The sequence below is a fragment of the Berghia stephanieae genome, chromosome 3 (assembly GCF_034508935.2).
Source record: "Berghia stephanieae isolate SIO BIC M18660-M18661 chromosome 3, UCSD_Bste_1.3, whole genome shotgun sequence".
Taxonomy (NCBI): Eukaryota; Metazoa; Mollusca; class Gastropoda; order Nudibranchia; family Aeolidiidae; genus Berghia; species Berghia stephanieae.
In genome coordinates this window covers 69,326,866-69,342,862 of record NC_088362.1, presented here as the reverse complement: position 1 = coordinate 69,342,862, position 15,997 = coordinate 69,326,866, and the positions used below count along the sequence as shown (strand labels likewise).

General features: G+C 34.5%; 1 protein-coding gene across 4 annotated transcripts in view; it reads left to right on the top strand.

Annotated features, from left to right (window-relative positions):
* Positions 1 to 15,997, top strand: part of LOC144968311 (rho GTPase-activating protein 8-like) — a 99,018-nt gene that overhangs the window by 7,168 nt on the left and 75,853 nt on the right. The window contains exons 3-5 of one of the 4 annotated variants that reach the window (XM_078906549.1): positions 1,294 to 1,407; positions 1,981 to 2,007; positions 8,464 to 8,520. In XM_078906549.1, coding sequence (XP_078762675.1) covers positions 1,294 to 1,407; positions 1,981 to 2,007; positions 8,464 to 8,520 — 198 coding nt within the window. The remainder of the gene's footprint in view (positions 1 to 1,293; positions 1,408 to 1,980; positions 2,008 to 8,463; positions 8,521 to 15,997) is intronic. The other 3 variants (XM_078906551.1, XM_078906550.1, XM_078906552.1) reach the window with 3 other exon arrangements.

The following is a 15,997-nucleotide window of genomic DNA, read 5'->3' as shown; positions in this document are numbered from 1 at the left end:
ACTACTACTACTACTACTACTACTACTACTACTACTACTACTACTACTACTACTACTACTACTACTACTACTACTACTTCAAATAATGTTACATTAATAATTATTACAGAATGTTATTGCATTCTCACTGATTCGAAATTACTACAAAGAGATTGCTTATCTCATATATCTCTAACAATCTCATTTTTTGTTATCTGTTAAAGCTGGTTTCAATTGTAGGCATAGGATAGGACTGTTTAAAATAAAAAAAGAAGTTAAATAAACATGAAATTTTTGTATATTGATTTCTTAAAAAGTAATCTACCTTGTAATTGTTAGTCTGAAACGGTAATATCTTTCCCCAACAGTTTAGAGTGAACCACTAAATGCGAAGCTTTATTTGTATAGGTTTATCCATACTCACTGCAGCAAACAATCAGGGTAGCAGCAATCAATACCATATGTTACATTAGACCCACTGATCTCATATTGTCAATTAGGTATTAGGGTTTGTTAAAAAATAATTTTTATTAATTTAAAAGAAAGATATGTATTTACTTATTTATTTATTTATTTATTTATTTATTTATTTCATTAAAAATATGTTCTGAAACAAAGAAAACTATTGGTCAGCAGAAAAAAGGGTTACTAAATAGATTAAAAAATTATTGAACAAATAAAGAAAGAATGAAGAAGTGATTGAATGAGTAAATAGATAACTATATGAAAGGCAAATGAAGATGATCCATTAGGTTAAAAATATGAATGAAATGAATAAATGTATGACTGAGAAAAAAAAGTAAAAAAGAAGCAAGTGATTATGAGCTTTCAACAATCAAGATTGTTTTTAATGCTCAAAACAGAATGCACTCCTTCAGTCCAGGGGGTGGATCCTGTAGTATATCATGAGTAAAGGACTGGGTTTCATTCGTGCAGCTTTATGGTCTAGTGGTGGGTCACTCCAGCTGCATGGGTCTTTATGACTGGGAAAGATTCTTACTCCTTCCTTAGTTTGGTATTTCACAGAGATTGTTTGTGTTTTTGTTTTGTCTATACTGCACTGGTTGAACCACAATATTTAAGAAAACACGAAAATCTCAAAAACGATATTTTGACCCAAAACTCTTAAAATTCCATCAACTCCCCACCTACCACTCCCCCTTAAGGGTAATCGGGTAAGGAAAATGAAAAAAGAAAAGAAAAGAAAAAAAAGGTTAGTGGAAGGTGTTTATCAAATTGCAATAATGGATGTTATATGATGTGTAGAGTTAATCCTTTAAATGATACATGTGCTCACAATTTTGTTTGTGACAGGTGAATTTCGACCACGGACACTTAGAGATGTAGATCCTGATTATTTCACGAGTACCGATGATCCTGAGCTCGAGTTTGATGAGGACGGTACAGAACTCTCGGCCTCAAAAGAAGGTTAGTGAATATTTCTCTTATTATCAAGAATGGTTGTGATCATCAATATTTTATTTATTTTTAAAGGAAAGATAAAATCTTTTGACGATTGATCGGAGATTACTTCAAGATTGGAAGGCTCAGCTTTGTGTCTGAAAGTGATATAGGGAAATTGATTCCTCAAGATTTTTTCATTCTTTGAATTCAATAAATTGACACCTTTAAAATAATTCTGCTTCACAATGACACATTACAATATTTTTCATTTTGGCCAGCAATATTTTTCTTCATGTATTGATCAAGATGACCCCCAACATGTCAGAAATTTTGAAACCTGAGACCTCATTAGAACCTCTTTTGATGCTTTTCGATGAGTATGGGCTCAAAATGAAATATTATTTTTTGGTCAGTGTAAAGTAGAATTACTTAATGATGTGGTATGTCATTACAGTATATATCTTTTAAAGACAGGGAAAAAAATTAAAAGAGATTTTCTTGGTTGTTTGTTGATATTTTATTATATTAACTCATGAAATACCATTGCTTGTATTTTAATAATTTTGTTCTGCCTATTTTTGCTGCCATCACCTATAGCGGAGTTAGAGGCTGAATTAGATGAAGGTAAAACTTTTGCTCGTTTTAAAGTTCATCATGAGCTCTTATCATGAAAATCAATCAGTGTTTTTCTAACTTTGGTGTATTTAATTTCTTTCATTTAGTTTAGTTGATGTAAAATTGTAGTTCCACATTGTGATCTTTTTTTTTCTGTATTATGTTTGACATTGTTAATGAAGAAAAGTGATTGAACCCTTAGAAATCACTCCATAGGTTTGTTTTTTTTTTAGGTAAAGAAATTACGATTTACATGGGCAAAGGTAGAAATATACTGAACTGCATTTACACAAATTTTGACAATTAATACTAGTGACTGGCAATAAAGTTATTTCCACCTCAACCCCTCCCCTTATAGCTTGGTTCGTCATTGGTTCCCATTAAATGCTGCTTTTACCGTTCCAAAACCAAGAGTCCAAATAATAAAGGAAAATAGTAGTTATCAGGAGTCAGTTGTTACATGATTTGTCCAGTTTTATACAATATATAAACAAGCAAAACCGTTACAATTCTCACTTTTTTACAGGTCATGGTATTTGATATTAAATACATAATATATTGAGATCTTTGAAATAAATTCATCTCTTTTTTCTTGGCAGCATTAGCGAACTCCGTTAATTGTCTTTCTTTTAGTGCGGGGCGGTCCTTGGCAAGCTTAAGGACCACGGTCCTACGGTCCTTGGGAAATGAAGACCGCAAGGACCGGTCACTTTTCGACATTGAACATTCCTGAGAGACTGTTGGAAATTCGAACCGGTTTGACCTTTGAGACCGTGGGATCGTTCATTCTTGAACCGTTAAAGACCCCTACACGATGAAAACCGTGGTCTACAGGAGTAAAACACACGGAGTAGTCACACTCATTTCAAATTGTAACCTAATTAGAGAAGAGGGGTGATGCCTTCTTTATTTGCTCACCGTACTTCATTGTTACTTCGATAATTTAATAAAATTTGAAATTTATCCCCATTAACGGAGATAATGGCATCGCCCAAGGCGTTGATCGAGTTGTTCGTGGCGTTGATACACACACGCAACTCCTACCCCCCCCCCCCCCCCCCCCCCCCCCCACACACACACATTAGAGGGCAGCGAGCATTGAAGAGTAAGAGAGAGACGTGAAGTTATAATAAGAGGGGGTGGATGAGGTAATAAGAGGGGTCGATGGTGACTTTTCGCCAGATCTAACAAACTCAGCTACCCATTCATTGCTGAGTAGACAGGGATTCAGAAAAAAATCGACTGCACCCGGGATCGATCTCTGGCCCTTTGCGTATAAAGAGAGTGCTCTATCAACTGAGCTATCGGGGTCCCCAAATATTCTATTGGACTTTTTTAAAATTCAGACGTTATAACTGGGTTTTTTGGAAGGAAGAAACTAATGAAACTCATATTATTTGATTAGTAAAAACACCAAACGAAATTTTAATATTATTGTATTATTTTAAATTACAACACTGCGATAGAAAGGAGTGGTGACAAGAGATGGACAAAAGAAAACAAAAAATCGGATTTGCTACTTGCTAGGTTCGACACACACACAAACACACACACACACAAACACACACATCTTTAGTAGTCACATACATTTCAAACAATAACCCATTAGAGAAGAGGGGTCATGCCTTCACCATAGATCATTGTCATTGCGATCATTATGGTGTAGTAAATTTTGAAATTTACCCCGTATAATGGAATCGTCCAAGGCGTGCGCCTCCTGTTCCCCCCATCTCACACACGAAAGGGCGGTTTGCGGAGTGGAGGTTGGTGGTCGTCTGCCTGTATGGTCGTCTGTGTCGTTTAGTGTATGGCAAAGGGGGTGGGTGCGATTAATTAAGTGGGATGGGTGGTGATTGGTGGAAGATAGGCAACCGAAGCAACGAATCGCTGGGGAAGTAGTAGGCTATGGCGCGAGACCGTAGGACCGTGGTCCTTGCAAGGACCGCCCCGCACTAGTTGAAAGGTGATAAGAAGTGAGGACCGCCGCCGGTCTTCCCCTATGGGACCGGTCTTCGGTTCACAGCTAAAAGACCGTGGGACCGCGGTCCAGACCGGTCTTCAGCGCGGCACTACTTTCTTTTGCGCTGCAAGCACAATAAGAGGTTAACTTTTGGTTAACCCACACACCCATCAGTTTAGTGTGTGGAATGTTAGCAAATTGAGCAACACCTTATTTCTTTTTTTTAAAAACTTCTTAGGAGGTGTCAAATAATTCTGTCTGGCAACCATCTTATGGTATGTTTAGTAAGGGTCAATAAAAAGTTACAAATACCAAAACATTTTGAAAAAAAAAAAAAAGAGGGGCAGGGGTTTGTGAAATTCAATCGACTTACTGATGGCACAAATGTTTGGATTAAGACAATGTTACTTTTACCCAGCACAAGTACAGGGGTCAGAGCTAAATGCTATTACGGATGTTCTTTTCTGTATTTGGCCATATCACTAGATGCAAATTTGTTATTCTGAGGAGGTATTTTCTTCAATCGATTCTCTTCACTAATACTTTAATTGGGATGTTGAGTGAGTGAGAGAGAGAGAGAGAGAGAGAGAGAGAGAGAGAGAGAGAGAGAGAGAGAAAGAGAGAGAGAGAGAGAGGGGGGGGGGGGTTGTTGCCTTGGTGACTTAATCGGTAATGACTTTATCCTGGATAGTCAGCAGACTTTTGATTACCTCTTTGATTAAAGAGGTAACTTGTGTCTTGAACTGTAATCTGATGTGGTCCTCCATTTGTTAAGCTGTTCATAATTTTTAAAAAAGAAAGAAAAATAAACCAAAAAAAGATGACAAGAAGGAAAAATAAAATATGTTTGTAAATTTTGATAACATTTTTATGTTCAATTTTTTCAAATGATCAACTATTAATATGTAGCATTTTTCTTTTTAGTTTCTAATAATTGTCGTATGTTGTTTTTGTTTAATGCTCGTAGGTTACAACCTATCTTCCTTTAAAACATAAAAAAAAAATCATATTTGTTTGATTTTGTACTGTCCTTTTATTTCATTCAGTAATGGATTAAGATTCAGAAATACAGTCATAATTGGTCTACTTATTGGTTTGTCTTTTCAATTGATCTGGTCTACAGTCAGACTGAAAACTATGAAAGTAAAAAAGAAAGGGTGGGGGGTTCACAAAATTTTGATATTGAATTGTAAAATGATTTTTAAAAGGTCAGAGCCTTAATTAAAAAAAAAAATACCTTTCGGTGATGAAAGGGCTCTTCTAAGCCCATTCTATGATATGATTTGGCTGTGTTTTGCTATCGTCTTTATTATTTCTATGATGCATGAAGGTTGTGGGTTGTAAAATTAATCAATATGAAAAAATATGACTTGTGCATGAGGAAACTCATTAGATCATATTCTTTTCTTTGTTTTTATTTATTTACTTCTTAATCTCTGCAATAAGTTGGGTATGTTTTTAGTTGTTTTGTGTTGTTTTTAAATTTTTTTTAATGAGTTTTATATTTTCAAAAATTTTAGTGGCCAGTGGTTATTATTCTAAACTGGTATCCATTTCAATATTTCATGCATTGGCATATTTATTACAGAGTTGGTTCAGGATGAGAAGAAGAATTAACTATTTAAGCTGTTGTTAAGATATAAAAAAAGGGAGACCCTCGTGACGCTGTAGTTTATGCTTATATCTATAATATATTATTACTTGGATGGTAATTATTACTTAGTATTCTCTGGATATGACACTAGTCTATCGCGAAATACTTTCTGCCTTCAACTCTATCACTGCTGCATGGATAAAGGAGTCAGAAAAAAAAAAGCTTGTACCGTAAAACAGGGTCGAAACTGGTTCCCTTGCTTTTGATTCAAGTGCTCTACCAACCAACCTAATTGGACCCTCATCAGTTATCTAAATGATATTTATATTGTAGATAACATTGTTGGTAATGATCTGTTGAAATTGATATTTGTTATTAAACTATCACAAATTGCTAATCTATTAGTTCATAAATTCTCGTCATTTGAATGGAAATTTACATTTAATGTTTGAGAAGATCTGACATTGTGCTGTGTACAGAATAAATGTGAAGTAAGAGGGTTGTGTAATGGTGTGAAAAGATATGACATAACTAAACTTTTCCCCAAAACAATATCGAAGCTAAACTCAAGCTTGCTGGAATAGAGGAGAGACTTTATGATGTGCAGCTTTTACCACGATACTCTGTTTAAGCGGCCAGCAAAAATTTTAAATGACATTGCTTTTTCCTTGCTTCTGAAAAAAATTATGAAAAAAATGGCAACTGTCAAGGGTTTTATTTCAATATGCATTTAGATTTTTAAATTTTAATTTTTTTTTTGGTTAAAAAAAAATTTTGCTTGATCATTAAAAAAATTAACAATCAATAATAACAATATAGTCTACACTAAGGAGACTGGTTATATAAAGCTGTCCCATGTTTTATGAGGGACACATTTTTTTTTCACAAAATTTGATATTTTTTTTTAGAATCCTTTCCAGATTGAATTATCCTACATCAAAATAGGGTTGAGAATCTTGTATCCTCTATTGTCACCGATGTTTTCCCCTTTAATGTTGTTGTTTAAAAAAAAAACCATACATATTTAGTATATATCAGGTGGGCCTTGTGTCAGAGGTTTGAATAACGTGATGTTAAAAATTGAAAACCTTGCATTTAAGGTTGATGCAGATCCCCCCCTTTTTTTTTGGTTGAAATATTGGATTCAATTATTTTGTGGTCAAATCAAAATTGCTATAAAACTTACAACAAATGGTGGTAAAAACACATCGACCAAAGATACCAAAGCTAGAAAAAAAAAACACTGACAGAGAAACCTTGGCTTTCCCTAACAAGAGGAAGGATATCACATTACAGAAAAAAACTTTATGTCATTAATGAGTTCAATTCATCTCCTAAACCAACTCAAACAATTTGCCCCAAAAAACATGGCATCTCCAACAAGGTTGCGATAGTGGACAGGAAAATCAATTTCGGATAATCACATTTCCTCTGATCCCAAGATGTTGCGATTATACGGATGATGATGATGATGATGATGATAATGATAACTGTATTAGTGCTTATATAAAAATCAACTCACAAAAGTTAGAAATAACCAACCATGATTATGATTGAAAATATTGTTGCTAAAAGGAATTTTATAAGTTGTTAATCTTTCAGCTTATTGACATTTTTAATGTGATAACTAAGGGATATATGAGTTTAATCGCTGGTTGTCTTTGTCTTTAAATATACTAGCAATTTGGTACACCTGTATATTTTCCATGCTTGGCATTCAAACCTAAATATTAAAGCCATTAATGCAGAAATCCAGCGAATTTGTCATTATTGTCTTAATTTGATCATTTGGTTTAGTCAACATGAAATCAACAATTGCTTCAATGTTGGTTTACTTGAGAAAGTTTTAAAAAATTAATTTTGAAAAGAAATATTTTATTATTTGTTATTTATTTATTTATTTATTTATTTTTTTTATTTATTTATTTATTATTATTATTATTATTATTATTATTATTATTATTATTATATTATTATTATTATTATTATTATTATTATTATTATTATTATTGTTGTTGTTGTTGTTGTTGTTGTTGTTGTTGTTGTTGTTGTTGTTATTATTATTATTATTTTGTTGTTGTAAATTAATCATTTATTCTTAACTCTGAAAATTTATACTTATTTTCTTGAAAAAACAAATCATGTCATTCGTTTTTTAAGTTTCAAATATTTATCTCGTTACAGACAATCGAACATGTTCAAAAACACAATGAAATGAATATAAATAAATGTGTTCACATTTTGCTATTTACTTTAAACCCTTTACAGGCAAGGTTTTTATTTATTTGACTCTCATGTGTAATCACAATCTAGCTGTGGCAGTGATGTGATGGGATCCCATGTCATATTGCTGTTACTGCTCTCTTGAAGAAAAATGGTTAGACGTGCAAATTATGAACAGGCAAATTTTGGAAGAAATTATGGTTTGATAAAAATCCATTCTTGCCTATAAAGGGTCGGGTTTATTCTCAGTATGATTTATATCATAGAATGCTGCACAGGAAAACCATTTAAAAGATGCATTGTTTTGAACAGCAAAGAATTAAGGACATTTTGGTTTCTTTCTGAACAAGTTTCAAACATTCAAATTTCAGAACATTGTCCCTAAGAAAGATAGATTTAAAAAAATAATTCCGGCCTCATATTCAGCTGGCAAAGAGTTTTACAACAATTTCAAAAATTTAAAACTCTGAAAAATATCACTTTCCTGGGCTGCAATCACAAATATTACAGTGTTTACTATAGGCTTAAAAATATTTTTTCCCCTTCTTTTTCTACTATAATACAAGATCATGTGTTATTCATGCACTCTTATGTTTATGTTCTGTAGAAAGGCAATAACCTCATTGATTTTTGTTGTTGTCTATGTCAAATTAATGTCTATGATGATTCCATCCTGTTTTTTCTCAAGGCCCACCAGAGCACTCCGGTATATACTCTCACATTCCGTCCCTCCCGTGGGATGTCGGTAAGACTCGACAACAACAGGCATGGCTGACTGATGCATCCAATGGTTAATTACCACTACTACTATTGCTCTGCCTTATACTGACAAAACATTATTTCATTTTGGCCAAACAAATCTTTCTTTGAATTTAGTGAATTAGGATGACCTTCAACTTATCCACTTCATTCTCGAAACCTGATACTTCTTTGGAATCTTTTGGCAAGTTGAGGCTCATACCAATTCATTGATATTTGAACTGAAAGATTTATAGCCAAACTGAAAAGGGTGTCTTATCAGAGTATAGTAGTACTATCACTATCACTACAACAACTACTACTGCCGCTATGGCCATTACTGCTACAACTATCATTGCTAACTTTAACGACTTGCCAACCTTTATTAAAATGTCTATTTTAACAAGGTTAGTGACATGCAGCTTTTTTTTTTTTTTTAAGCATGCAAAAATGAGAATATTTACAGTATAAAATATTCAAATAACACGAAAAGTGGCATCCAGCTTTTTAAAATGTTTGAGTTATAAGAAATTGTTTTTAGTCATGCAAGTTCGAAATAACAGGACCCTGCATTCTGCCACCTTGATTCATTTCCAAAATTACAACACTTATCAGTAAATTAAGTTTTGCGACTTGCTTGTCGTTTGAAATATGGAAAAGAAAATGCTATGTTTTAGTGTGATGGGTATTTTTAATGGTATCACCATGGTTGCTGGTTGGCAAGTCAGCTAACTCTGTCCCTTTCCATTTATCTTTTTCCCAGACATGTCTATTATCCATTACTATCCAACTATCAGCATGTCTGCATCCAAGGGCTAACCTCATACTGCAATGACTTATTGCCTGAGAAAGTTACTTCCCCGGCTATTGTCTTCACATTGCCCAAACCTATGAAATTCTCATTGGCTGGTTTTTTTTTAAACTCTTACTTTCTCTTTTTTTTAATTGAGAGAAGAAACTGGTGTGCAAGATACAAATCTGAAAAAATGCTGTATCATATAGTGCCGTATAAAGCAGAGAGAAAAATACATAGTAAAATAGTCTGTCAGGCTTATAGAACTCTTAGAGCAGTGTATAACTAGTTTCTGCAGCATCAAATAAAATACAACAACAATTATTTGCTGCCCCTTAGACTGAACACAATTTCAAAGTACTTTCTGCCAGATTTTGTAGACCAAGCTACTCATTCACTGCTGGTTGGACAAAGGGGTCAGAACAAATGTGATGTGCATCTGGGACTGATTTCAGTCCCTTTATTTGTAAGACAAGTGCTCTGCGATATCGCTATCGGGACCGTGAATTATTTCAAAACCCTTTCTTGTCTCACTGAGAAGTCAACCTTGTCGGAATGCAATAGTAACACATACACTTACCAATAACAAGCTCTCTGGATTGGTCACCAGTCAGTAAGAGCTGTTATTTTGAGTTTTTCTATTTTTATTTTCAAGTATTATTCTCCCAGCTTTATGTGGCACTAAATCATACACATCTTTTCAGGTCTATACTTGTAATTCCATTGTCCGGTTCTTGTTAAGTATAGGAAAACCTGTCTCAGACAATCATCATCTTAGAACTTGAAAAAGATTTTATTCTGAAACGATATCAGGGAATCAGGTTTAGATTTGTACTATATTGTCGGTTGAAAATCTTTCCAATTGAGAAAAGAATAATTATACCCAACTGAAATCCCGCCCCCCATTTTGAGCATCATATGCCATTTAAAGAAACCGCAAGTGTCGACCAACTAAGTTTACTGATCTGGTTGACAATTTAAAATTTGTGAGTCAATAAAGAATGTGCTGCTAAATCAAATTATTTGAAGTTAGACAGTCACATACAGTTCTCCGGTGGTGATGTCTACTTCTCACAATCTCTCTCTAGAACTCCTACAACCATTGACATGCAATGGATGCTGATGCACATCAGGATATGTCACAGCTAACATCACTAAAATAACTACACACCTAGCATCTTGTTGTATACTACTACTTCTATCATAGATTTTATTTTATTGCTCCATTCTATATTTTTGTACTTTTGAATAATCCAATGATAATTTAATGAAGCACTGTTTGAAGTAGTCTGTAATGACATGCACGGTGGAAGGTGTGCAAGTGAAATGGATTTTTTTTTCTCTCTCTGAAATTTTGTTCCTTTTAATTTTTAAGTCATGTTAGCTATGCAATGAACTGAGTAACCACATCATAATAGTTGCACATTGTTGATTGTAATGCTAATTCTATTGAATCATAGTTTCCATAAAGGGTTAAACATCTTATCTTAACTTATATTGATACCCATTAATGGCTGTCTGACAGACAATCCTTGGTATTGAAAATTAACTTTGTATAGCAAAAATTATATGTTGAATCCATGGAAATGTTTCATGGAAATTTAGTAATATTTATTATTATTTTTAAACTTTATTAATAACCGCAATGTTTTTTGCAAAGAAGAATAAGATGCTCTTAGACATCAAAGGTGCTGAAAGAACCCAAATTCACTTTTCAAAAAACGCTCAAAGTCCTTGAATATAATTTCTAATTCTGTTCCAAATCACTTTCTAAAATAAATAATTTATACCCTTTTATTATTTTTACCCTGTTTACACTTCATTTGTTTTGTTTTTCTGCAAGATACCCATGAATTTGTTATACACTCAAGTCGGTGCATTTATCTGATTTATCGACATATAATGTAAACATGATAGAACAGCATGTGGTTCATGATGTCTTGCATTGAGTGATGTAGTTTGGTGGATAGTTTAATGAAATGAAACACATTTTGTACCTTGATTGATTGATTTGTGACTTTGTTAATACATACACATTTACCTAGTTTTACAAAACATTCTTACATCTTACACAGGACGATCAGAATAATCTTACCTTAAACATCATTTCCATATGTTTACTCCCCTCCACATACTGATCAAAATACAAAATACATGTCAAGCCAAATTTAAGTCATCAGTAAAGAATCGAGCCAACTTTTTTAAAAAAATCTTTCAAAAAGTGACTTCATATGTTCCTTGATAAATTCATTTGAATGTTTGAATTATAATATATTTTCTCAGTTTACTAATGAAATGATGTAGATTTCTCAATACAAATTAAAACAACATTATAGTAGAGTGGAACAGTTTAACGTGGTAAAGAAATAATTATGATTTCAACTCAGGTATGAGGTCAAAACTTTAATTCTTGTTAATCTGACCTAACTTCTTTTTTACATTATTCATTTGTCACTTTAAATTTCCAAAAACGCAGTTTCTTAAGTGAGAATCCTATATTAATTCTTAATTTTTAAAAATTATATCTGCTCTTTCTTACCTATTCAAGTTATAATGAAATGTTTATATTTGTAGCACCTTCCATCAAAGTCTCAAAGCGCTTCCTACTAAATCATCACACAAGACACTGTAATACAATATATACATATATATATAATCTACAAGATATCTACATATCTATACAGTTTATTGTACCAAACAAGAATATCAGTGATCTTCATAGAGTGATTGCTATAACCAACATGACATTTATGACCCATGGCAGTGATGCCAAAACTCCGGTTTCACCGGAAAAAACTCCGGTCTGGAGCAAAAAATTCCGGGCTCCGGGCAACTTCCGTCAAATTCCGGTGAGGTCAATTTGTTCCAAGGATACCCCCCCCCCCCCCAATCACCTCATCATCATCACTGCCACTACTACTGCCACCACCACCACATCATCATCACTACCACTACTACCACAACACCACCACCACCACATCATCAGTACCACAACTACTACTACTACAACCACCACCACCACCAATCATCATCACTACCACTATTACTACAACCACCACCAACACCATTACATCATCACTACCACTACTACTACAACCACCACCACCACATCATCACTACCACTATTACTACAACCACCACCAACACCATTACATCATCACTACCACTACTACTACAACCACCACCACCACATCATCACTACCACTACTACTACAACCACCACCACCACATCATCACTACCACTACTACTACAACCACCACCACCACATCATCATTACCACTACTACTACTACAACCACCACCACCACCACCTCATCATCACTAGCACTACTACTAAACAACCACCACCACCACATCATCATACCACTACTACTGCAACCACCACCACCACATCATCATCACTGCAACTACCACTACTACTACAACCACCACTACAACATCGTTAGCACTACTACTACAACCACCACCACATCATCACCATCACTACTACTACAACAACCACACCACACCACACATCATCACTACCACTGCTACTACAACCACCACCACCACATCATCACTCACTACAACTACTACTACAACCACATCATCATCACTACAACTACTACTACTACTACTACTACTACTACTACTACTACTACTACTACTACTACTACTACTACTACTACAACAACCACCACTACATCATCACTACCACTACTACTACAACCATCAGCACCACATCATCATCACGAGCACTACTACTACAACCACCACATCATCACTACCACTACTACTACAACCACCACCACATCATCATTACCACTACTACTACTACAACCACCACCACATTATCATCACTACCACCACTACCACAATATCATCACTACCATTTGTACCACCATCACCACCACATCAACAACACTACCACCACTACTACAACCACCACCACATCATTATCATCACGACCACAACTACTACAACCACTATACCACCACCACATCACCATCACTACAACTACTACTTCAACCACCACCACCACCATATCATCATCACTACTACTACTACAACAACAACCACTATCACATCTTCATCATTACTAGAACCACCAACACCACATTACCACCAATACTACAATCTCTACCATTAGGTTTTGGCGCTTTACTTCATTTGAAATAAGGAAACTTTGGGATTGTATTTGGCATTGTGTTTATTTATCATAATATAATTCTAATCAGTTACCTATTTAGAATTATACAATATGTAAGCACAATATCATTCCAATTCCTTTTTCTTGTGTGCGGAAATTCCTCTTTCGGCATTGAAATTCCTACGAGTGGTGTCTGAAACTCCTGTGAGCCAAATTTAAAGTTGGCGTCTCTGCATGGCCTCAAAACAATATAACGTCTTAGTGATTTAGATCCTGAAATTGAATGTATAGTAAAAAGAAAAAAATATATATATGAAACTTGGGTTAAGGCGAAGTGAATGTGTTGGAAGGATGAGTATAGTTCCTTTATTTCCGAAAAACAAAAATTTTCTAATTATTTTAACCTTAAATTCAATTTCCAACCCATTTCACCACAACACAAGGTAGATTTGAGGTGGTGGTTCACATATGCGACAGTCTAGAAATTAAATGTAACTTATATTTATAAGATATAGGTTAAACTGGTGTGTTTTTTAGTGACGAGATTGAATATCATGTAAAAATCTCATCTTTTATAAATTCGATTGTTTTGATGTTTAAAGTCAATAAAAAAAAAATAATTATTTATTTTGTTGGATTTTTTTTTTTTTTTTTTTTTGGTGGGGGGGGGGGGGGGGTATTAATGTCTGTTTCATAAGCCATATTCGGTCCGTGGCTATATTGCGAGGTGAGGCTTTTATATTCATTAAAGAAAGTATAATAGTCTTGCACAGACTTTTAATTCTGTAGGAAAAAAAGAGCTCATAGACTATATTATGTGCAGATATTTGGTCATGCAGTATGACACTTGGCTTTTGACCTGTAGGTCCCACCCAGGTTAGAGCCCCACTTTGAGTAGTGCAAAGTTGAGTTATTATTATTGTTATTAGTGGAATTATTATTCATTTTCATCATCATCATCATCATCATCATCATCATTATTATTGTTATTATTATTATTATTATTATTATTATTATTATTATTATTATTATTATTATTATTATTATTATTATTATTATTATTTTATTGTTCTTGGTAAAGCTACTTCAAGTTTTCACCATGCCACCACTTGTTCTTATTCTCCTTCTACTTCTACTACCACTACTACTACTACTACTACTACTACTACTACTACAACTACTACTACTACTACTACTACTACTACTACTACTACTACTACTACTACTATTACTCTACTACAAACTGCTACTACTACTACTACTACTACTACTACTACTACTACTACTACTACTACTACTACTACTACTACTACTACTACTACTACTACTACTACTATACTATACTACTACTACTAATATTACTACTACTACTATTTACTCACTACTACTACTACTATTACTGCAACTACTACTACTACTACTACTACTACTACTACTACTACTACTACTACTACTACTACTTCTCCTACTACACAAAAACTACTACTACTACTATACTGCAACTTTAGCTATAACAATTGCAAGAACAACCACAACAACGACAACAATCACAACTATGACTTACTTGACTTAGATGCCTTTCGCGTCTCGACCGAAAGATCGGGTCGCCTTGGCTGTTTCCAGTATTTCCTGTGTGAGGTGTCTCCAATATTGCCGGTCCTCTGCTAGGGTTCTCAGATTTTCAAGGTCCCCTGCCGTTATGAGACTAATGCTTTGTCCAAGTGTGTGAGGTTTTTGTTTAGGATCACGGGGAGTGTTGTGATCGGTCTTCCTCTGAAAAGGTTCCCGTATTTTTGGAAGTATCCCGACATGGCTTGGTTTGCTGGTATGTTTTTGTCCCTGCGTAGTATGTGACCGAAAAGTTGCCATCGTTGTTGTAAAATGTCAAGGGAGATTGGTCTTTCTTTTGTGATCTTATAGAGTGATTCATTTGAGATCTTTTTGGGGTATTTGATGTCCAGTACCCTTCTTAGCTGTGTGCGATGGAAGGCATCCAGATGTTCTTCTTCGGATTTTGTCAACGCCCAAGTGCCGCAGTTATACAGAAGTACCGGTTTTACAAGAGCATGGTACAGTTTCAGTTTGGTTTTTCTCTTTATTTTGTCACCTCTAATCCATACATTGGTGAGTTTACTGAGTGCGGCGTTTGATAGCTGTTTTCTTCTTTGTACATCCTCGGTGTCTCCAATTAGTGAGCCGACTTTCTTTGTTCTTTTCCATTCCTCTTTGTTCCTCGATATTGTTGTAAATTCGGTTTTATTGGCATTGACTTGGAGGTTATATTTCATGAGGGTATTTTGTATGATGTCTATATTTGCTGGTGTTGATCCAATAAAATCGACATCATCTGCATAGGCGATTTCTCTAGGGATTGCATTCTCAATATGAGTCGTTGGTTTTGGAATGACTTTTCGAACTTCTTTCAGAGCGTGTTCTAAGTATATTGTGAACAGAATCGGGCTCAGACTATCTCCTTGGGGGTCCCGATGTTACTTTCGAACTGCGTCTGTTTTGTGGCCCCGTATATCCTTGGTTGTATCTTTGTGTTGCTGAGGAGAAATC